Source organism: Stigmatopora nigra, chromosome 13, assembly GCF_051989575.1.
Source record: "Stigmatopora nigra isolate UIUO_SnigA chromosome 13, RoL_Snig_1.1, whole genome shotgun sequence".
NCBI classification, from domain to species: domain Eukaryota; kingdom Metazoa; phylum Chordata; class Actinopteri; order Syngnathiformes; family Syngnathidae; genus Stigmatopora; species Stigmatopora nigra.
In genome coordinates this window covers 6295030-6319985 of record NC_135520.1, presented here as the reverse complement: position 1 = coordinate 6319985, position 24956 = coordinate 6295030, and the positions used below count along the sequence as shown (strand labels likewise).

General features: G+C 38.4%; 1 protein-coding gene across 4 annotated transcripts; it reads left to right on the top strand.

Moving 5' to 3' along the window:
- The first annotated feature begins 1547 nt into the window (after window positions 1–1547).
- On the top strand, window positions 1548–24450 carry LOC144206105 (regulator of G-protein signaling 6-like). 4 transcript variants are annotated; one of them, XM_077730847.1, is made up of 17 exons: window positions 1548–1821; window positions 4645–4740; window positions 16227–16326; window positions 17571–17621; window positions 17724–17830; window positions 19094–19145; window positions 19751–19815; window positions 20458–20534; window positions 21373–21454; window positions 21617–21691; window positions 21761–21862; window positions 21978–22150; window positions 22246–22371; window positions 22451–22637; window positions 23025–23114; window positions 23955–24017; window positions 24152–24450. In XM_077730847.1, the coding sequence occupies exons 2-17, from the start codon at window positions 4657–4659 to the stop codon at window positions 24200–24202; spliced, it is 1485 nt and encodes a 494-aa protein (XP_077586973.1). In that variant the 5' UTR covers window positions 1548–1821; window positions 4645–4656; the 3' UTR covers window positions 24203–24450. The 4 variants fall into 4 exon arrangements, 3 of the variants coding, with proteins under 3 accessions (XP_077586973.1, XP_077586972.1, XP_077586974.1); XR_013328297.1 differs by lacking the exon at window positions 1548–1821 and adding an exon at window positions 3907–4059 and having other exon boundaries at window positions 23689–24017; XM_077730846.1 differs by lacking the exon at window positions 1548–1821 and adding an exon at window positions 3907–4059.
- The last annotated feature ends 506 nt before the right edge of the window (window positions 24451–24956 follow it).

Below are 24956 nucleotides of genomic sequence, written 5' to 3'. Positions count from 1 at the left end.
AATAATCTTGACTTTTTTTGTGTGATTACCTGCTGCTTCTCCCTTAGGCATCATTCATCAACCGTGCAGATAGATGAGTCTGGATGGGACGTATTGATGGATGAGCAAAACCTAGGCGGTGTTGGTGATTGACTGAAGAGTGACGATGTTGTGTTGATCATTTGAATGGTACAATTACAGTTGAATGGAAATTTTACAAAAAAAAGTTCAGTTATACATACATATATATATATATATATATATTTTTTTTTTTTACAAAACCAGTACCAAAACACAACTAATCCAATAATGTACAGTTTTTTTTCTATTACAGGTTTCTTAGCAGGGTTATGGTAAAGTCAATGGCAGTAAGTGAGATAACGACAAAATACATCTGTGCTTTAAATGAGCAAATGCTCATCACTACATACATTCTACTTCTTACACTTGTACATAACTTTTTATTGTTTCTATTTGCAGCAGCGTCATTGTCAATGAATAGGATGTTAAACAATTGAAGTATTGGGCAGATTATAGCAGCCTTGGACCCTCTAAAGCAGATTAAAATATTCCCGCCTGTCACTTTGCACACATACCATATGTGCATTAGAGATATTTATAGTGTGTGCATGAATAATGATGGCAGTCAGGCTGGACAAAGATTCAGAGGCACTTTTAGGCCACACTTTATCATTGCTAGACCTTCTTCAGTTTTTTACCCATTTATATATTATACACATGACCAAATGCCATACAAAATTGACTTTGCAACTTCATTAAATTAGGTTCATAACGGAGCATTTCGATTTAGAGTAGCTACCAATGTTGACATTATAGCTGGCTGTGTCCCCTATGTGGACACATCTGTTTTCACATGACCTTTAGTCTTTCAGAGTGGTTTCATTTCATGTGTAAAATGTAAAATGTATAGTAAAATATTTCATTTTCTCCAGTACTACGGATCGCAAAGTCGTCAAACCTCGTGGGAGGGTGCATCGTGAGCAGAAGAACTTAATATGCTGAAAAAAATGCCCCAAAATCAATGTAATACAATGCAAATACAAACATCCAATGGTCGATAGTTCATTAAATATGTGGCGAGAAAAAAAAATACCATCACACAAAAAGCAATTGGCCTCCTTCCCCACAATAGAAATTGTAAAAATATCTTCCTAGGACAGAAGAAGTGTTGATTTATGATAAGTGCCTATCTATTGTCAGAGATGCCATTTGAGGTTGAATGACTCCACGTGAAATGAAGTGACATGCAAGCGCGCATCCTTAAGCTACAATTTTTTTATGATTACATAATGCAGTGATTTATAGAGACGAGGTATAAAAATAACTCCTAGCCTACTTAGAAGAATAAGCACGCTAAGCTTTCACTCAGCGGCAATACAGTATTTACAACTTAAGCATCCATTGATAGTCAAAGCTTTCTTATTTTATGTACCATACTGTCTCTCTCTCATACTCTCCCCCATCCACCCCTCCTCTCTCATCTCTAAATTCTCTAATTCCTTCATTCCTCCCCTCTCGCTCCGTCACACTCACCCTCTCTCTCTCTCTCTCCCTCCAGCAGACAGAGGGAGAGGAGAGGAACAACGTGAGAATCTCCTCAACTCGCTCCACTGAAGAGTAGAGACGAGGAGGACTTAGCAGGGACCAGTCCACTCCTCTCACCTTCTCTTTCTCTCCCCCCTGCCTGGTCTTCTCCATCCACCTCTTTATCAGATCTTGCCAATGACACCATGAACCTGCCATCCGCTTGTTGCTAAGGAGGGAGCCAAGCCGGCGGAAGGGAGTGCAGTGGACAGGACTGGCCACTCTCTGCTTTCCAAGGTAACTGAAGCTTTGCATGTGAAACATAACCAAATCAAGTGTTCTGCAGTTGTTGCATGTTATTTTTCCTCTTTTTTCAACTCTATGGAATTCCCATGTCGATTTATTTTCATGCCGGGGTCCGCTTTATGGCGGAGTTGTTCCTTTTTAATGGAGCAATGTTCATTGCCATTGATGCGGATAAAGGTTCGAATCAATTGAAGTGCATGGAGTGCATGTGCACTGTGAGCAAACCCAGTCAAAATGGATTGGATGGCTATTGCTGTCAATTGCAGATCAGGATTTAACTCATTCCATGCCTGGCTATGGACAAATAACAATATCACCATTTCTACAAGAATGCTGTAGTACATAATGTCACGTGCACACACTAACTTGTGCATTGCCTGCCATCTTCTGGTAATTGCACATCAGTAAAATTGTGTAAAATTCACAGTAAAACACCACTTTTCCCATCCATCCCAACCATAAATATAAACCTTTTAAACTAAAACCTTTCCTCAATTGTCTTCTTTTCTATAGCCAGCAGTGAGATTTTTCAAATGAACATTTACTGGTGCAAATTAGGAGCTTGTTTTCCACTGCGAAATATCAAAATTGTGCAATTTGTTTTGTACGTTGGAGTAATGTAAGCCCTTGTGTCCTTTCCTGCCATTGACAATGATGGACGTACAATTGTGTGTGTCTCTTTTCACACTTCTGCTGTGAAATGAAATGAGTTTATTAAGTAAACACCCAATCAATTTGAACATGGATGGTGGCAGCAACTTAACAAACTAAACCTCCCACTTCCAATGGATTTCACCTCTATCACTGACTGATTATTTCATTAATTTGTTCTCCTGCCCAAGACTTTTGTGGCCTGAGACACCTATAAAATGTTCTATTTTCAATTTTTGGGTCTTGAATTAGCACCAATTTTCCTCCAATTGCATTACTCTATGTACACGTGCATGTCCATTTCTGTTTATACATGAACATTCCCTTATATGCTCACCATAACTAGATGATACTATATGTCTGCTTGAGGCAAACATGAGAAATCGTGTATAGTACATGTAATCCAACCCCCTCACCTCTGTCTACGCAACCCGATTAAAGGACTAACAAAGGCTTGAACCCATTTAATACAAGCAGGAGACCTCCGTGGCAAAGTATGTGTGAGGCAGGGGTTAGGAAAATCCTTTGTGGAGCGGAATTAATTCAACACAGAGCGTCGGAGAGCGGGAGGGCGCTCTCGAGTGGAGACGCCGATGTTGAGGTTGTAAATAAATCTCTTAACAACCGCTCAAAGTGCTCGGTGGGTGGGCAAGGTATTTAATGTGGGGAGGGATGAGACCCAAGTATCGTTTGATTGAACTGCCAACACGTTTTCATAACAGTTTATACATGGAAAAAAATAATATTTCACCACAGCCATTGGTTGTTAGGATAAGAAAGACTACTTTTACTTGAGTGAAAGTCCTTTCTCAAAATAGTCATTTTCCATATTATCCTCATAAGAGTCTTGGGGGTGCTGGAGCCTATCTCAGGCACCAACCAGGTGGGGGACAGAAACCCTGAACCAAGGAGATGCACAACAATTCGCACCATTCCTTATGTAGGGGGGCAATTTAGTGTTTAACTGGCCTACCATGATTAATTTTGGGATGTGGGAGGAAACCAGAGCACCCTGAGATAACCCACCAAGGCCCGGGATAACATACCTCCACACAGGAAGGTCTGACCCTGGTATTGAACCCTCCATCTCAGAATTATGAGGCAAAAATGAACTCTTTAAATGTAACCTTTAATCCACCAATTGCATTTGATGATTTTCATCATCTTTTGCTGTGAATTTATCACTAGTAGACATTCAATTCATTTGAAGTGCCACTATTGCCACCCTCCCACAAATGGTGACAACAGCCAACGAGATAAGAACAAAAAAAAAAGAGCAATGCAGTACTTTACAAAAACAAATGTGCACTCTTACAGAAGAGACACATGCAATGTGTCAGGCAAATATTATCACACATTTAGGAAAACATTATTTGTCTATTTTATATGTCCTCATGTAGCCTGGAATCATTGTGTTCTTGTTATTGTCTCCACCTGGTTTGGTTATCACTGCCAGTCAATCAGCTCCTCCCACTTTTGTGTTCAAACCACCTGTGTGTCATTATTCAGAGTTTTCTTTTTAGTTGCCCGTGTTGATGCCTGTGCTCTTGCTTGTAGTTTGAAGCTGCTGCATACTTGGTGAGTTTTTTTCTGGGTTCAGATCTCAAATTAATGTTCATTGCAAATTATTTCTTGCTCTACAGCAACATTGATTGCACATTTTTCTGTTAATCAGAATATTTTCTTTTTGTAAGTATTGTTTTCCACTCTTTACTGACTTGGAGGGCCTGCAGAATACAACAAACATTTCTGAAAAACATGTCCACTAAGTATACATTAGATCAACTGACCAACCATACATATATATACTTTTGCATAATCTATCAAAAAGCTACTTTTATAGGCTCTTAATTTTGACAAATAAACCTTTTTGTGACATTGTCTTTGCAGGATAAGCTTCACATTTCTAATCCTGTTGCACTCTTGAGAAATGTAATCCTTCAATGCTGAAATACATCATTTTGTTTAACCAATCACTTGGCTAATATATGCAATATGTTGCATACAATTGTGTTTTAAATTCATTGCTGTATGATGCATTAAAACATCCAGCTGCAGATTTATAGTCTTGTGTTGTCCTCAACCAAACCAAAATCAGAAGCTATTTGTCCAAAGGTGTTTTTTGTTCTGCTGTTCATGTGGCCCATCTGTTTTGTCTGGCAGGTCTGAGTGAAGATGGCTGAGGGCTCCAAAGAGCGTGTTGGCGTGGGCATCACAGATCCAGATGAGGACTCTCCAAACATGATTGTCTACAGAAAGGCAAGGCTCCCTCTCTCTCGATTGTGGTGGGGATGAGGATGGGGGGGCGGCTTGAGTGGGAGGCAAGCGCTCTTGGATTGTGACAGTTCACTGGTCTGCATCAGTCTGTAACTTCACACTGGTTTAAACTAGTCTCTCTAGGATTAAGCGCTTCCATCACAAGCAGGAGGGTTTTCATATGTCCAACTTTAAAGGAATGGACGCAGTCAAGTGACAAGTTCTGTCTTCTGGTCATTGAATTTTAGCTTATTCCAGTCCATTAACCAGGTTAACCAGTTAACCAGGATTGGACATTTGGAACACTAAAATATATTTACAGGTAGGGTTAAAAGTATTTTGAACTAAAACTAGCATCACAGAACAATTTTTAAGGTGCAGCCAAATTTTGAATAGCCTTTTTACAGTATTCAGAATGATTTTTCTTTTTAACCAAATACAACAAATATTTGATGAATACATCAAGGCTGAATACAAAAAACAAAAGAAAACATTTTGTTGACCTTTAGTGTTTCTTCCATTATCATCCGTGTTAAAACATTGTTTATTTTTTGCAAATAGGACGTCAAAATGCACATTCAACATTCCTATTGGATAAAAAAGAGTAAACTCGTGAATGGCAGTGAATATTTGATTTTTAAAGGATGTGTAATGGACAATATATTCCAAAAACTGAATTGGTGTGTGAAGGATAGATGGGGATTGTTGTATTTTGAATAAGACTTTGTCAGATCACATTTTGTACAAGTTTTGTGCGCCCTACTGAGAGGAGTCTCCTCATAATTCCTGTTTCACAAGTGAAAGGCAAGCTTGCAGTCATCTCCAGTATTTGGGTCACATTGCACGCCTATTGTCTCCTTCCCTATTGTCAATATCTCTCCGGCACTGCAAAAGAACACCAACGCTGTATCTTCACGGATTATGCCGGAGAGAGGCTTCGTTACGTAACGCTGCTCGGGCCCGGGGGCGCCACTTTGCAGCGGCAGGTTTTTGCTTGTCAACGTGCAGCCCGAGGGAAGTCGTATTTGTCATGTTGTGTGACAGTCACGGAAACGGAGACGGCAAATGGTCAAGGTTGACGGCGTTTCCCTTTTTTGAAGTTGATTCCTAGAATATCAAGGTTTCACTTAGTGCAATATCACAGCCAACAGTTTTTGCTGGAAAATTCTCCTAATTTTATACAAGTAATTTGATTTGAGTACCGTATTTTCAGGACTATAAGGCGCACTTATTTTTTTTTCAAAATAGACCGGTCACCTTGTAATCCAGTGTGCTTTATATGGAAAAAAATTAAAATGTGTCATTCATTGAGGGTGCGCCTTATAATGTGGTGCGCCTTATAGTTGTGAAAATACGGTATTTAGGCTAGTACATGATTTTTTAACCAAGAGTTCTCAAGTGTTGAGCTTTTTTCTGCACGTGTTCTTGAGGAGTTGCAATGCTACAGCATGTCTCCCACTAAAAAAGACAATTCAATAACTGCGGGACGCCTTATTGCCTCCGGCGCGTACGGGCAGAATATGTGCAGTAGTAAAAGTAGGCTGCTGCACGTTGCCGATATGCATGTTATATAAGCGTACTCCCTACATCTTTGATCCCCCTCTTCTTTTTTTGCCCACAGACCTTCCAATTAATAGAAAAGTCCTGTCAGTCCATCTAGTCCTATGAGACCTCTGGGTTCTTTTTCAATTATGAACATGATCTTTTTATTCAGTATATTCAGCCACCTCATAAGTAATATTGTGCTTTCTGGAGTGGATTAGACACATTGGGATTAATGTTTTAATAAATGTGGTAGTTGATACATAGTCCAAAAGTGAAATTCAAGTGGATGTTGTATCTAGTAAGGGAATTCATTTAAAATTAAATGCTTTACAGTTGATGAGTTGGTTAAGTACCCTTTTCAGTGTTTATGTATTTAAAGAAAAAGAAGATAGGTGGGATGGCGATGGTTTTTTTTTAAATTGAAAACTAGTATTGATTATGCTTATACAAGTTTTGGAGTTTTTATCCAGGCCAAGCGTAGCCTCCGTATTAAGTGCCAACATCTCTCACGATCCAAATTTGGCTGGATATTGACTGATAAAATAAGTTTACAGCTTAGTCTCTTCTGTGAATACTCTTTTCTGGCAAAATCCTGGAAGTCCAGCGGAAAGGCATCATAATTGGATGACGATTTAGTGTTTTGGCAGCCACCGCACTGTTGACAGGATTATTCACCTAGAGAACTGCTGCGAGTGAAATAAAAAGCTTTTCTCCACTAAAGCGAGTGTGCCCTGTGCCAAAAGCTTCTCTATTGGCTGACAGGGTAGCCCAACTAATAGGCGTCCAACCACTCGCGCAGCCAGTGTTTGCACGCTTCTTAATGAGATGTAAAAGTTCTTTATGCATGCTTTGGCCACTGCCAATGGGACGTTTTGTGAAATGTGGCCATAAGAGAGGGTGTCTATTCTTTTTGTGGCGAGCGAGACCACCGTGTCTGACATTCAAGCATGCTAAAAAAAAAAAAAAGCTTTCTCACTGCTCATATACACCGAGGCTCCTTGGGTATATCCACTGTACACGCAATGATTTTGGACTCTGTGTATATATAGTAAGACAGGATTTCCCAACCTTTTTTGAGCTGTGGCACACTTTTGCATTGAAAAACTTTTAAAGGCACGCAAGCAGCAATATAAAGTTGTCAAAGTTATATCTTCGAAAATCCAATAAAGCCCCAAATTGATTCCACATCGTAATTTTTCACACCAAGCTACTGTCACTACAAATGGAGTTTAATTTTAATGAATGAATGAAATGATACATTCTTGGATTGTTGATTTTAAAAAATTTAAATTAATGAATACTTGTTCATTAGAGCCCTAACTATAGGTCTCGTGTTGAAAAAGTGTTATTATATAAGTTTGAGTCTATAGTCTAAAATACTATTACAATTAAGTTGTTTTGTTGGAAATTTCCTCACAAATTCAATTATTTTGAACTACTTTTGTCAATACTTTTATTGCGTCATGTTCATTCCTCTGAAAATAATATTTGATCTCCCATTGATGGCAGCGATCAGTTTCAATTTAAGAGTACTATTCAACCTTTTTTTTTTTTATTGCATTATTTTATTGCCAGAGTTGTAATGTTAACTCGAGGAAACGTCTTTTAGAAGAGCAGCATCCAAGGCTGAGCTGTCAAAGAGCATTTGTCGCTTTTGATTGAATTACTGCAAAAGACAATTGGAATCATACTGTTTGATTTACAGTGAATGATAACACATTTTTAAAGAACATTAAGGAGCCAAAGTGTTATTGTGAGTTGATGACCTTGAGTGGAGAGGAAGATGCAATTGCATCTCGAGAGGCTGATGCGATGATTCAGAATAAATTCCCGAAATATCAACATGATGTGCACATTTAACAGCGCAGATGCTGCAAAACCTGCAGCGCTCTTACGTAACATGACCCTGAAATCGCTTTCCTTCCTGTTTTCAGGGCTGCATGTTTAAACCTTTTGGGATCTTATTTGGAAACGTTTCTCGCTTCCACTCGTCCCACTTTATCAACATTCGGCTAATTCAAGGGTGGCGAAAAAAAAATACTTAAGCATGTGAATCATGTAGAAATCTAGGCTACACTTGTAATAGGATACATTGTAATATTGTCCTTGTGCAATATATGAAAGACAGATACTTGAAGCTAAAATGTATATTCTACTGAAAATAGTTGCCAGCTAATTCTATGAAATCCTATTTTAATATCTAGGACCAGATACTAGAAAAATTCTATTCACATACAATACTTATATTTGGTTCCTCGCCTCCAGTGACTGCTTCAACTTGGTATTTAAATTCTTGGAGAACTTCCCTTGAGCCTACTTTCACTTTAATAGTTTCATAAATAACTTGTACGTGCGAGGACAAACCTATAACCCGGCTGTTTTTTTTTTTTTTTTATCATACAGGCAAGCAAAATTTCTTCTTTGCTCTTAAAGTTTGTGAAGCATGTGGTAAAATTTAATATGTATACCCTAGAGAATCCATCCCACCTATTTCATCACCAACGTGACTGTCATTTAGACGAGACGTTTGTGCTGGCCTAAAGCAAAAAAAAAAAGTTTTTCAACATTCAGCCAAGGGCAAACTATGTTTCTTTGCCTAAAAAGCACGTTTAAAACCTTTAAGAAATTACGAGTGCATCGCAAACCATCTAATTAGCCAGAATGGCAATTTCCAAATGTATTTAGTAGTTGTCAAGAATCAAGTACTGAGCCATTTTCAACTCGTATCCTTTATTTAATGCGTTATAGTATGCGGTAGGTTCAGGTGCATTGATGTGAGGAGCCAAATTGTGTCCATTTGTTAAGCAAGCTGACATATAATCGTGTTTTATTGCCGCATTACACATGCTTCGTGCGCCTTCGCAATTGCATCTCGGCTCTTGATTCAATTTCGTCACCGCTCTGATTGAAATGAGTGCCAATGAATCCAAATTGTGCATTTGAATAGATTGGATTAAATTGGTCGTCGACTTTTCATTTTGACACATTCTCAGTATGGATGAAAAGCTACCATGCGTCCAGTTGTAGGAATAGTTTTAACAAGATTTTTGTCTGTTTTGCATGAAGAAATGAAGGATTTGCAGTAAAATGTGGTCTCTCTCTGTGCTGCTCTTGGGCTCGGGGTGCTTTGTTGACGCTATAGATAATCAATTAGCTGTGAGCAAGGCCTTCATTGCTATAAAACCCATGCAGCGCGTTACCGTCTATTGATTCCATGTTTTCGATGGTTTCTGTTATTGAGCGTGCTTTCCCTAGACCACTTCGGGCTCTGTTCGGTTTCATTAAACAGCAATAAAAGGATGGTAATTAGACGAATGGGCTGAGATCACTGAGGGTGACGGTGTGATGAAGGCCAGAGCATCTGCAGGGAGGAAGAAGAGTCATCGTTTTAGGGAACGAAGGGCACCAAAGCATATTACTGTGGCCTCGTGGCGCTTGAGGCTGAGATTTACTCTCTGTACGCAAGCCCCTCCACCTGAATTTTATTACCTTGGCCAAGTTGGAGGTATCCCGACTTTATTGCCAACATTGGAAACCTGTCACCCGGCGGAAACACACCTCTTTAATTTCACAGCGATATTAAGCTTGAAGAAAAAAACATTGTAAGATGAAGTTATTTTCTAAAAAGGTGGCATTGTCTGGTTTAGGTCACTAAAGTTCACTACTTGAAGCAAACTGGTTAGAAAAATGGAAATGTTTGTCAATTTAAACGACTTTTTAACTGTTTTTGAGAATATTTTTGCCGCAGTGATTCACAGTTCAAAAGTAATCATTTTTTTTACAAGGAACAGAAGGTGTAGAAAAGTCCTGCCAAATCCAAATCCTGCCATTCTCATAAAAACTTTAGTTGAACACCAATGTCTTCAGCGCCATCTTTTTGCTATGTTATAAACCAATTACCCAGTCAGCCTCTGCGCCAAGCGATTGAGTCAAGGGGGATGAACGCTGGACAGATGGTCCTGAGGTTTCAACACCTCAAGCGGATCCCCTGCAGACATCACACCAAGAGTCTGAAAATGAAGACTTATCAGGCTCAGGGAAGCAGACTTAAATTCGGTTGCTTCTCGCTCTTGCAAAGGCGAGCGCGGCGGTAGCTCAGATGAGCAGTCGTGCTCCTAAATTGGCAACAAGATAAAGCGACTCGAGCGGAGTGCGAGGCTCCCATGGCGGCTTTTAACTCTGAGCGTCTTCCCTCCCAGCATCCTCAAAATAGCTCGCCGTTATCCACTGACTGGCAGTCGTGCTCTCTAACACTTTCCTCTTAAACATTTCAAGCAACTCTCATATACCTTGCGTAACTCGTACCGTAAATTTTTAAAGTGATGAAATATTTCCTTCACAAGGAAGAACATTTTCTTACTTTATTTCATCTACCGGTTCAAGATCGGTTAAGTAGTCACTTTTTTTTTTAGGAAGTGTAAATTGATTTGACGTTAAACATTTCCTTTTATTTTTAATGAACTCATTTGTTGATGAATTATTGCCTTAATTATAAATTGACTTTTAAGATAAAATATCTGAATGCATTCAATCCATTCTATTTTTCTGGTAATAATGAATCAATTCATCAATTCCTTTTAACTGGGAAGACTGGCTTTTTAAAGGATATCTTTCAATGCCGTTGACGGCATAAGATGTCCGACCTGTTTGTCGGATCATTTACTTCTAGCCACTCCCATTTCAAATAGGTTGGGCATCAAGTCCCATCATTGGCATCCAGTAAGTTAAATGATTCCCGTTTAAAGGGTTCGACCTTAATTGCTAATTTTCTGCCCCATCTGTCTGTTCGGAGAAATAAAAAGCCTATTATCTCCCACATTCTAATTTCTTAGTAATAAGCAGGTGTTCCAAAACTCTCGCCAATACGGCACAGCTCCGACTTTTCATTTGCATCATTAGTTCAAGCGTCAAATGATGCAAAGCTGAGCAAGTGTCTCAGGTAGTGTACAGGACCAAAAAAGTATTTGAGGCAATAGCGGGCTTGGAGGACTGAAAATTGCCTTTTGCATGGCTCGTTTGAGTAAGCAATCTCCTCCTGGTGAACTAATGTGATTCACAAACGACCTTTTTGCTTGTGGTGATTCATTTTTGACAAGCCCTTGGCAGCTCTCGGCCCCCCCTTCATAGTGCTTGGAGCAAAATCAGGACTCGGTTGATACACTTGCTTGCAGACAGCTGCTCTTTCAATAGTAGCGCCCCCTTATCCCTTTGTCATTCGTCCTTTCCTATCTACACAGGACACTTTGTTTCCGAGTGGACTATCAGTGCAGACTCCCCGTTTAACTCCACTCAAGTCCTTAGCAACCCGTGAAGTAGCTAACAACGGACAATTACAAAATGGACCAGCGTCTTTTTCTGGCCTTCTTGACTCTCCTTAGCAGACAAGGTGACCCGTCGCACTCCAGTGCTTTAGATGGGTTTATTTTCTAGCATTTTCAATGATTAAGCTATTTATAAGCGACTAAGTCATCATTGATTGGATTGGTCGATTAGGTACAATAGAATCAAAATGCGAATTATCAATAATAAGGCCTTTTTTGTTAACATTTTAAATGTTTCAGCAAAAATTCAAAACCCCAATTGGTTTGAATGAAATGTAACTGTTACACTTATTCCAACGAGTTGATATCCTGTCCATATAATGATATCTCGAATTATGCAGTACAATTCTAGTGTTATTTTTCCCTAGGTATGATTGATTTGCCAGGTATTGATACTGCATTACTTTTCCAGCTTTACTTTCACATGTGATGTATAAATAGTTGCATATTTCTTTTACCTTGGGAAGTCATGGACGTAAAACCAACTACAGTTGACTATTTTTACACTTTTTCTTATCTTATGATTGACGATGACCCTGAATAAATACCAAGTATTATCCACAGTAAACTTTCATTTCCAGAAAAGAGCAATCCATGAAACAAAAATATAGATGCATGCAAATACTTTTCCCAAGTAGTTTGATTCCATCCCACCACTGCATACAATGACTCAACCTCTTATACCGCACAAAGGTCTTGGTCTGTGATCTACTCACCTTTTTTTGACTGACAATATACTCGGTCATCCTCCACATTTGAGGGATTTGTTGTTCCTAAACTGGATTCACTCAATTAACTTTAGTGCTTTGTCAATCCGTGACAAATGATTACAGGGATTATAATGAAAGCTATTGGCTCCAGTGTAGTGTGTAATGTATTTTAGCAGTAAGAGCTGATGTGTGGTGTCCAGGTGGTCCTTCTTCGGTGGCCATTTTGGAAAGGGCATAGATGAGTAGACAAGAAATGTTGGTAGATGGTGCTTGATTCGTGGTTGGTGGTGGACATACACGTCACCGCCACACGAGAGCTTCTCAAGTGTCTCAATCTGTTGTGATGCTCCTTGTTCTGCTTTCTCATCGTGACTTGGCACCCCCAAAGTGTGGGTGTGTGTGTGTGTGTGTCTCCGTCAGGTTTTAGAAGGGGGATTTATCACCCCGTAGAGCATCACACACCAGCTGGAACACGTTCATTATTCACCCAGTATATCTCAGAGGTCAAATGCTACCCAATAAATAAAAGATATATGGGAAAAGTTAGAAATTCTGCATTTGTTTGGAAACGAAGCATAATTTATACTTCTGCAATTTTCAGTAAATCAGAACACTTTTTGTAATTTCTTGACGTCTTAAGGGTGGCACATTTGAATAGTTTTAGAGGACAAAAACAATGGAAAAATGGTCTCCCTTCCACACATCCTCCAAATTTGTAACATCATTATAACCCCCATCTGCGCAAATCTAAACAAGAAAATAAAGTCGAGCCCCAAGTACAAACCAAAGCGTGGTGTTTAATGGGATATGAATAAAAGATGAAACAATAACGCCCGCATCAACAATTTATTACTCTCACCATGAGCATTGTTTTCAAGACCATGTTTGTGTTGTGTTCAACTTTGTTTGCACTTTTTACAATCTGCCATCTTTTGTTTTTGGGTATTCTTGCAAAGATTTCCCTTTTAAAGCCATTCTTTGAAAGTACTACTGCACAGCATCACAAATAATGGATCAAAAAGACTATTTTGCAAATCCAAAGTAGCAAAAAATAATCCATAAAATCAACTTTGATACTATCTGTTCCCTTTTGTGTATTTGGTAGAGAGAAGGTTAATGGGTGTTATGTTCTGATACTTTATTTTATATTAAACCTTATCAGGTTCTAGTTTTGTAGAATAGTGAATGATTGTAACATTTTTTTCATAAATGGCCAACATCTTGTGAAAAGGTAACAGCTTGAATTAGTTTCTCTCACAATCTACCTATTTTACATGCCTAAGTCAACCATGACCCTTTTTAAATTGAAAACATGTACCATAAAATGCCGGCGTATTGATTTATGTGTTGACCTATACAATTCTGCGTTGAAATGTAGTATATTCTGTGCTGGGGTATGTTTTGAAATTTGTATTTACATTTTCTTTGTACCTTAGTTTACTTAAATGCTATTTAAATGGTTATAGTTGTGTCAAAATGTTCTCCTTTTTTAATTCCGCATATTTTTTTCCCTTTTTTTTTATAATTCAGCCTGGTGTGATTTGGGTAAAATACTATTGACACATTATATACTTTCACGTTATTTTTTTACACTGAATAATTCCCTCGGGTCACCATGGCAAACCTGTGCCTTATATAAAAAACTTAGAAGGGTTAAACTAAATATTATAATTACTTTTCCCCAAATTTTTAGGTAAAAAAAAAATTATATTCATTCTATTATTGCCTCTTCTCTATTTGCAATGCCTTTTTATTTAACGGAATTCTCCCCAAAACTCCTTGTACATAATTTACCTCTCCATTGTCCCTTTTGGGCCAATGGGACCTATACTAAGATGCAACTTATAGTCCAAATAATATACCACAATGAACCCTATGATATAGTTCCATCTATAGTCTAGCAGCACCCTAAGCTATTAAAATTAGAGGAATTGTGTCCTGCTTTTCTAATCGTTGTGCTTTCATCCCAATTTGCACACATGCGTGCTACAAATCCAAATAAACTGTGTATCTCTGCACTTGTGAGAGATACACAAGTGTCCTTCAGATAATGGCTACAGCGAGGAACAAAGAGGCGTTATCGCACGCTTGCAGCTATGTTCTGTTCTCAGAGACTCTCCATTGCTGCCATTAGTGCATACATCCAGGAGATAGGAGATGCTCTTTCTGTTCACTGCCCCCCCTCCCTCGTCTTTCTTCAACGCCGACATCCTAAAGGCAGATAATGAGTTCTTCTCACGGGCTCGCAACTCTGTCTAAGGTTCATTATTACACCAGAGCAATAGGACTTGAGCTGGGCTATGTTGCCGTGTCTCGGGAGTTGAAGTGATCCCAAATGATGTCTGAGTGTTGTGGAGCATGTGAATGGATGGTGGCGGTACAGATGTCAAACTGATTACCCACTAAATGTCTAAGGATGGTTCCCAAATACTTGTAGATTCATATTTCAGGGAGATTTGTACTCATTTTGAATAATACATGCCAGGAATGCGATGTTAAAATTGTGGTGAGGGCTTTGTAATGGTCCTTAACTTGGTTTCTGGTATTCAAGCCATGTAGTCAGGGTATATGTTTAATGGTTGCTCTGGAGAGATGGCTTGGTTGTAAATTAAATTTTCGACTAGAGGTTGAGATTACTGTTTATCCTAATGGGAGCTCAGTAGGATGCACTCAACCTTTTTATGGGACAGATGTCAAAGTGGCGGCATACGGGCTAGATTCGGCCCGTCACATCATATTTTGGTGAGGGAGGGGGGGGGGATATTAGAGAGGGCTCATGTGTCAACTTTATGATTTATGTTTCTCAGCCAAAATGCTATTTTTTTCATAGGATGTCATCAATTCTTGACCTGACCAGACTACTACTGAAGCTCATAAAGATTTCATTTAAGGACCTGACCTGTCACAATCCTACAAATTTGATTTAAAAATGGTTGTCCTTGAGTTGTTCCTTTTTATGTAGGGTGTTCTTTTTGTGTGACATATTTAGAAGCATTGTCTAATTTTAGTGTTTGGCCTTGGAATGTTTAGAACTTGGTTGTATGACTTTTATCTCCACTTCTGGCAGAGTTTAAAATAGAAATAGGAACTCACTTGGTTATCTTCTTTAGCTGCCATGACCTGAATTTTTTTGGTCAGACATTCTATAAGTAGATTTGGGAATCTTACATGAAATGTTTAAAGGTCTGTTGTTTATCCCAAATGATTCAAAGTCATTCAAGAAGCCCAATATGCTAAAGCAACAGGAGGTGTTGCATAATGGCACTGTTGGAGTGTATGCAATAGTATGGGTGCTTTTGTGATCAGAGCTTTGGGACAGCTGTGTTGTTGTGAAAACACTAGATGAAGTTGAATTGAGTAAGACAAGGAAATGGAAATGGAGTCTCATTTTTGAGCAGCTTTGAATGAGATTTGCTGCTGTAAAACACTAGCCATGCACACACAAAAAATGGGAAAAAAGTATCATTTCAAATACACTGAAGGCATGCAATTATTTAAAATCCAGGATAGGGAAAATATCTATTATTGGTAATTTAGAATAAATCATAATGACTTGACATACACATTAATAGATGGACATCACATTTTGAGTTTTATACACACTAATGTCCATAAATGTGATTCCAGGAAATCGAAAATCTAATGATAATATTGTCAGATTAGCCAACAAATTTTCTTGTATATTTTGTTAACTGATTCTATACAATTATTGGTCTCAGATTTTCAAATCCACCTTTTTTTTTACCCTGAAATTGCCTTTTTTTTAATGTTCTCATTAGTGTATAATGTAAAAGTTCCTCATTTTCACACAATACCATTTCCACTGCATAGCAATAATCCTGTTCCAGACTCTCCTTGTTAAATAGATGGGCCATCTAAGGCTACATATAATAACAAGCACACCTCTTTACAGATGGAGGACATCGTCACAAGAATACAAGATGAGAAAGCAGGCGGTGTTGCCATCCGGACTGTCAAAAGCTTCCTTTCAAAGATCCCTAGCGTAGTATCAGGTGAGCATAACGCACCACACATTTGCATAAGTGATGGCGCCCTCTGTAATTTGGTGACTGATGTGTGGACAAACGCAGTGGTTGGGAGGGTTAAAGCAAATTTGACCTTTTTGGGGAGCTCATTTTGGTTGCCGCAATCCCAGCTGGAGACTGGTGACGTCGTCCCTCATAAGACCCCTGTCAGCGAGAGGGCGCCCGCGGTTGGTGTCTGACCTTGTCGCCCATTGTAATGCCGCAGCTCGCCTCTCTGCTGTGTTTGTGTGGAGGCACTGTGATCCTTCATGTGCGCTTTTTCTGTGACTCATTGTCGTCTCCCAGCTGGTTGAGTCACTCCTCAGCCCCTCAGGCCTTACAATCTTCCTTTTTGTATGCCGTGGTGGAGTGCAATGACCGATATGCTGTCCAGGAGCAGAAGGCTCTTCCATGTTGAACCATTGTGAAACTGACATTTTTTTATTGGGAAAGGAAAAACATTGTTTTAACCTTTTCATGCATGAAATCCATTTTTTTCCATTAAATGTTCTATATACGTTGATATAAGACAGGCGACCTACCTTGGCCTATTAAGCCCCGTAGGACTACTTTTGTGCCCCACATTTGACATGTCATAATTGGAAAATTAGTGTTGCCAACATGTTTCTTGCTATGGGTGATAAAAAAATTTTTATATAGAATGGTCGGTACAACTACTTGAAATTAATTGGCTGCAGAAGTGGTTTTATAACCTGGAGTTTTCATAAATAGAAACATGTTTTACATGGAATTAGCATAATTTGTTGCATGGTCTTTAATAGTACACTCTAAACCTTTTGAAAATTATACTAATTTTGTATGCAATGTTTGATTTGGTAACTTGGATTATTATTTAGTATCTTGGAACAAAAGATTTCCCATTGAATTTTTTTGTAAGATAAATATTTAGTATGTACAAGCATTCAAAAATAGAGATGCCATTGTATATAATGTTAAATGAATTTCTGAAAGCAATTGTTTGGCATTTCCTGCTCACCTTTTAGGTAAAATAAAATAAAACTAAACATGGGATGGCAGGTTTTAAAAATACATAGTTTCCCTTGCCTTTATCAAGTAGATAGATGAAACCTGGAGGTTTTTTTTAATGGCCGTTTGAGACCATGACTACCTGGAAGCACGGCTCATTCTATTTTTTTGACTGAAGCCTTTGTGTATCAGATTTCAGACATTTTTTTGCTGTGACCTGTTAAAACTCGTATTTTCCCAAACAGGGGCAGACATTGTTCAGTGGCTGATGAAAAATCTTTCTATAGACGATACAGGTATGTGTGCAATAAAGTCAATTCATATGAGCAAAATGGTGCAAGGATTAATTTATTAATTATTATTATTATTTTTTTTTTAAATCTCCCTCATGTGTACAGCTGAGGCCATCCACTTGGGAAGTCTGATTGCTGCTCACGGCTACATTTTCCCTATTTCGGACCATGTCCTGGCGCTCAAAGACGACGGAACTCTTTATCGCTTTCAGGTAAATAAAAGTATTTTGTTCTCATTGATCAACAAACATGGAGAAAATATTTGAATATTCCATGACCGCTATTGGATGCAATTATTTTGTGGGGTTAGTTTTACCTGTGCACATTTGTACACATCTGTACAGGTGCATGTGATAATGGGTATTAATGTCAGAAGAGGAATGGTGAGTAATTTGGAATAGCTCAAATAGTACTGATATTGGTCAAATTTTCTCTGATAATATTGGCTTTTATCTACCCTTTTAAACCTACTACTATAGAAATGAAATCATTTTAATGAATGAAAAATATCCTTGGGATGAATGTGATAAAGCAGTTCTTTTTTTATTTTTAGGCTGTACAAAAGCATGGCTATTTGTCAATTATCCCTTTATAGGACATGGGAGTATTTTTGGGATTAAAAAAAAAGTATGACCTATATATTGGTTCACTTAGTCTCAAAAAAAATTGTGTAGCCATCATTGGCTGCATATTAATAAAATTTGAAGTAACTCTATTGTACAAGTGCGCCATAAATTATTTACCAAAATGTATGAATCAAGGGAAACTGAAAAATTGTGAAAAACCTGTGCATATCTGTATTCAAAATTATTTAATGTTGTGGTGTTTTAACAGTCATGAATAAAATGTTCATATAAAATTCATTTAACAGAATGCACTTATTAATGGCCAATTATAACTCAACTTGATGTCATTCTTTTTTTTATCTAATAGTTTTTAACTCATTGCCTCCTGTTAATTGCAATAGACATCCAATTAATTTAAACTTGCTTCAGAGCCATTAACAGCTTTAGATGTCTTTAGAATGGGAATGATTTTTTTTTAGCTACATCAATGGCAGCCAGTGAGTTAAATAAGAGCTAAGGAGCAAAAGCAATGAGAAATGTTGAAGTATCACCAAGTTCTAATCCTGCTCTATTAAGAATTTATATAAGATTGGAACAATGTATTATTAATAGACTTGGGGAGGAACTTGTATGTGTTCCATCGGTTGCAAGAGATAATTAAATATGAATAGCGGAGAATATAAGCGACCACTTCTCCACGGATGCCACGGAGAGCATCAAACAAAAAATTGGTGAGTTGAGTTTGCAGACAAATGCAGAGGCGAGGGACTGGAAAAAAATAACATTCGGCGGTAACGGGATTACAGAAAATGAAGGTTTGCTTTGACACTAAAGAATTCTGTGCTGAATTTTTATGGGTGGAGAACAAACAAAGTATCTTTCTATTCCAACAAAGTGTTTCTTTTCCAGTCTCCATATTTCTGGCCTTCAAATTGCTGGGAACCTGAGAACATAGACTATGGTGAGTCCACACTTTATAATGCAATATGTCTTGATGGTATGGTAATGAAACTATTGGATTTTTTTTTGTCATTTGTTTTTACAGTTGGCTTTTTTTATTGGTATTTTAATTTTCAATGCCATTGATGAGGATATCGTCCAATTCTGTAACTTTTCACCCATCTGGAGTGAAATAAAAATGTTATTACATCCCATCAATTTGAAGTGGGATGGTGTACATCTATCTCTTGTCAATGGCAGCCAATGAGTTAATATTAGACTAAAAACAAAAGACTAAAAAATGAAAATTGGAAGAAAAATATCAAAGCATACTGAAAGAGTCTACTTTAAAAAAAAATCTAAAATGTGTTAAATGTGTAGCAAAACTAAATGAAAATGTGAATTCCCACTCTTCACAATGAATTGGAGTTTCCTAAGCTATTGTGAAGTTTAAAGAAAACAATGCTATCCCTTCCCTTGAAAGAAAAATGATGGTTAGGTCCTTCAGGGAAAACCGAGAAAGCAGACATTTTCTCTCCAAATGGCATTCTTTTGTAGAACACAAGCTCCTCCGGTTATGTCAATGTAACTCCTGTGCCCTTTTCATGCTCCATTTTGGCCTTTCAGCTATCTACCTGTGCAAGCGCACTATGCAGAACAAGGCCAGGCTGGAGTTAGCTGATTTTGAGAGTGTAAGTATTTGCCTGCTATTTTTTTCCCCAACATGTTCTTCTGCCGAAAAATTCAATCACAAGTTTTTGTTGTCTTTCAAATGCATTTTTAGGACTAATGAGCACAATGATTTAATGGCATGAGAATTACTATCTGTCACACTGAGCTGTCTTTTTATATTATACAAAGCACTCTTGTGTGTGTTAATATTCTCAGTGATTTTGCAATTTTTGTCCAGCATAATTTCCCTTCTCATATCCAGGTCATTTTATGGCTGTGGGCCTCATAAGGCTCACTGTTTAACACCCGCTTGATTGTCCTCCAAGTGTTTTTCTTTGTAATGGGGTCATGGGGTGGTGATGGCAGATGTTTGCTCAGTAGTGTTATCAAATGCACGTGAAAACAATGGATTATGTGCGCAGATTGCATCAAGCATATTAATGTTGAAAAGTCGAGCCATTGGCAAGCGATGCAAATCTTTTTCCCTAAAATGCCAACTTGGATATGATCACCTTTTGTCAAATATTGACATCAATGGCAATGATAAAAAATAACTTGATACCTCATTATTGGACTGAAAGTAGTACAATAATCTGAAGCAGTGGTAGAACTTTTACTTCTGTCTCTAGTCTAAAGTTTTAATGGATTGTTCTTTTGTTTAGGACAACCTTTTAAGGCTGCAGAGGGCTTTTGCCAGAAAGTGGGAATTCATCTTCTTGCAAGCTGAAGCACAAGTCAAGTAAGTACTAGATACATGTGAGGAATCACTGAGTATACAAAAAAGGAGCAACTGGGGTTTGTCTCCTAAATGCAATCATGTTAACCATCCTAATTTTTGACTGGAGGGCTGCATGTAGTATATATTAAAGAGCACCAATGATGTTTATTAGTCACGCCTCACAAATGATTTTTTTATCCAACACTGCCCTCTATTGCCTAGCTCTAAAAAAATAATGAATGCTTTGAACATTTAAGTGTTGTTTGCAAGGTTGCAGTATTTGTATTTGCAGTGAAAGTTGAATCCATTAGAATTTAGGCCTATATGTTGCATTAATCTGGAATTTTATACATTCTATTCCTTTTTTGGCATAAATTGTACATTCTGTTATTATTATTGTCTTGACTATTATTATTGTTATCCAGTGTCTCATATGTATGTATGCATGTTTGTGTATATATGTATGTGTATATGTACATATGTATGCATGTGTATGCATGTGTATATGTACATATGTATGCATGTATATGCATGTGTATGTGTATATATGTATGTGTATATGTACATATGTATGCATGTGTATGCATGTGTATATGTACATATGTATGCATGTATATGCATGTGTATGTGTGTATATATGTATATGTATGTCTGTATATGTATGCATGTGTGTATGTATGCGTGTGTATATGTACATATGTATAAATGTGTATATGTGTACATGTGTATATATGTATGTATGTGTGTATATGTAAATGCATTCAATTGAATGTCTAGGTTACCGACATGTAATTATCTGGTAAAAGGAACTGAATGTTTTAGCCTAAAATGATAGTCACCAGTAGTATTGTGTTATTAGAATCGACAGAAAGAAGGATAAGGCAGACAGGAAAGTCCTGGATAGCCAAGAGAGGGCCTTCTGGGATGTCCATCGACCAGTGGTGAGTAACTCCCATATATTGCAAGAATGAAAGCAAAACTTTGTTCCTTGGCACCATGTTGGAGCAAGAAATTAAAGTCTTCTTAAATTTCTGACGTGCATGCAAACGTCCATTTCCATGATGCTGATCTAACCCATAATCGTCATCCTCCTTCATCCACAGCCAGGCTTCGTCAACACCACCGAGATGGACATCCGCAAATGTCGCCGAGAAAAGAACCCACACAGGGTGAAAAAGGTGAAGCTGTACATTTTTTTTTTAATGTGAGGAACATTCAGTGATTGCCCCCATCCCCACCCTGTCCAGTCAGTTTATGGGGTGACAGAAGAAGGTCAGAGTCAGCCAAGTCCAGTCCACATTAGCTCTCCGCCAGCCAAAAAGCTCACCGTAGAAGACATTGAGAAAGAGGTACGGTAAAGGATGGTGCCCCGCAGAGTTGGGCATCCATCATAACGACACATGGGAAGCAGAGTGATGACTTCTTACCTTATTTAAACTTCTCATTACCGGGCCCGTCTGTCAGATCTCCTTCCTCAATATCCAGCTGGGCCGACACTGCCTGAAGGTTTCCAAGGTGGCCGAGAGTCTGATGAGCTACACGGAGCAGTTCACCGAATACGACCCGCTCGTGTCTGCCATCGAGCCCTCCAACCCTTGGGTCAGTGATGACTGCACCTTCTGGGACTTGGAAGCAAGGTACTGAATATTGGAGTAGCCTATAGTAAATAATAAAGTGAATTTGATATGTGAATATATACACCTTGAGTGTGGTTTTGTCTATTTTGCAACAGTCATGATCCAACCCAGCAGCGAGTAAAGAAGTGGGGCTTCTCTTTGGAGGAAGCTCTTAAAGACCCAGCGGGAAGAGAACAGTTCCTAAAGTTTCTTGAGTCAGAGTTCAGTTCAGAAAACTTGCGGTAAGTAATTGAAATATGTGATGAATTGCTCCTTAAAGTGTCTATGATAACTCATAGCATCTTAATGTAACCATTTTAGATTTTGGTTGGCAGTACAGGACCTAAAACGTCAGCCACTGCAAGATGTCCCCTTGAGGGCTCGGGAAATTTGGCAAGAGTTTCTAGCCGAAGGTGCACCGAGCTCAATCAACTTGGACTCTCACAGCTACGAGCGTACAAGCCAAAACCTGAAAGACCCAGGGCGTTACAGCTTTGAGGACGCACAGGTGATTGCCATTCCATGTATAGCAATGTTGCATACTTTTTCCCCTAAAAGACATTTTTATTTTGCATGAAATTAGGTGAAATGTTTGCCATTTTGAAGTCATTCAAAACTTCTTGCAAGTAACATTGTGAATTTTGGACAAGAACGAGCAATACGTTAAATCCAAGGATCATTCAATAGCTTTTGGAGCCTTATCCCTAAGCATTGTTTACAAAAATGAAATATAAATTAAAAGAATAGAAAGGAGGACCTGTCAAAGTTTATGATGGCAACCAAATTACCTTTTTTTTTTTTTTAAATTCCTTTTTCTTCTACAGATATTTCCTGTTCATGATGCATTGAAATGCAATGGCCTTCACCTGTGTAAACCTCTCCTTTCCATTTTCAGGAGCACATATTCACCTTAATGAAAAGTGACAGCTATGCACGCTTTTTGCGATCCACCATTTACCAAGACCTCCTGTTGGCCAGAAAGAAGGTGAGCTGGGGTTTGCACTAACCCTGTTAATTTTTTTCTATTACAACTTAGGTTGCTTCTTTCTCATATCTTATGCTTAATCACAGTCAGAGAAACTAATTTGGCCTATCTTAAAGTTTCTTTCATATATAAGGTGCAGCAGATTATAAGACGCTGTAGAAGTAGTGGACATGGTTGCAGTAGTAGGGATTGTGTTATATATCTAGTAGATAAGGTGGCACTAAAGGCAATTTCATGCAATGATCAACCAATATTGATCCATATATAAGGCGTATCAGATAATAAGGTGCTCTCCCGGGTTTTGAAAAAATTAGTTGAACCATTTTAATAGTCTGGAAAATATGGTAGGGAGATATTACTGAATACTGCAATTGCACAATACAGAGATGAGGTTTTAAAATGTCCATATATTCTGTTATATTTAAACAAAAGCTACTTTCCTAGAAAAAAAGAAAGTTATTAATGCAAGAATTCATATTTCCGCTTAAGTAACAAAGGCAAATCACTTGCCTCTTTTTATAATCCAGTGTTATGCATTGCTTTTATGTTGATGTGATTTTCTCTCTGTTTATAGAACACTGAGTAGTGTAATATGGATCATTGAAGCAAATCACTACTTGTGTTCACGCCAACCTTTTTGTGCCTTCCTGCTTCAACACCACTGTCACCACCACCACCACCACCGCCTGCCAATCCCATGCCTTGCATCTCCATGTTTTCTTTCCCCGACCCTTCATTTTTGCACTACTTGTCCCCCTCCCCTCTTGGCCTACCAACACCCCCTTCCATCTCACAAAACCACCTTTGCTCGACCCCGTACCATGCTCCTCCTTCCCATAGCAACAACCTGCAGACCCCGAACAAGGTCGCCGCACCTCCCTGGAGAAGTTCACCCGCAGTGTGGTAAGTTTTCTCCAACTAAACACACAATGGCTGCCTCACCACAACTGAATTGCCGCACATTTACACTTTCTACCTGCATTTATCGATGGATAGAGTTAAAGAGTCACTCTCCTTACGTTGATTGGCCTTTGCAGGGGAAGTCTTTGACGGGGAAACGACTCTCGGGCTTGATGCAATCGTCCTGACGCATTCTGTTTGTGTGGGGCACATGGAGCCCCACTCATGAGCGACGACTACACAGAACAGGGGCGAGATCCAGTCGCGGGACCGCCAGCCAGGCGCTGGCCCCGCTGAGGAGGACTCTGAGACTAGGGGGACAGTATGGTCACTTGACACAATGGGTTGTTGGTTGGGTAAACTGATACACTTATATTTTATATTAATGTACACTGTCTGATGGAAAGCACATTTGAGAAATAAATGCTGAAAATAAGTTCAAATATTTATTTTCCCAGAATTTAGGATGAGGTTTACTTAAATCTTCAACATGCCACTCCTTAGTCAGGTTTCACCTTCCATGGGTTTCTGAGAAAAAGTACAATGGTTTTCTGTGAAACCCCATTTGTTTTTTATGCGTGCATTTTCTGAAATGCCGTTGCAAGCCACAAGATGACCCTAAAGCCCTCCATAGTACAGGGTGTCAAGTACTTTGTGGATATAATGCATGGCAACTGGAGCTTTGGATAGATTTTGAACTCTTAAACTACAGGTAAGTATTCAATTTAACTAGGGTTTTGGATTCTATTTTTTTTCAAAGTTTAGCCCCAGTTTAGAATCTTATTTCATAATTGTAAGCCACGAAAAGTGTTTGTAATAACACTTAAAGCTTCAATGCCATATACTATACTATCTATTGGATCCTACTTTGAAAAAACAAACTATTCAAAATCTTTACTTTGTGTTGGAAAACCTTTTGAAACCTTGTTTCCTAACCATCAT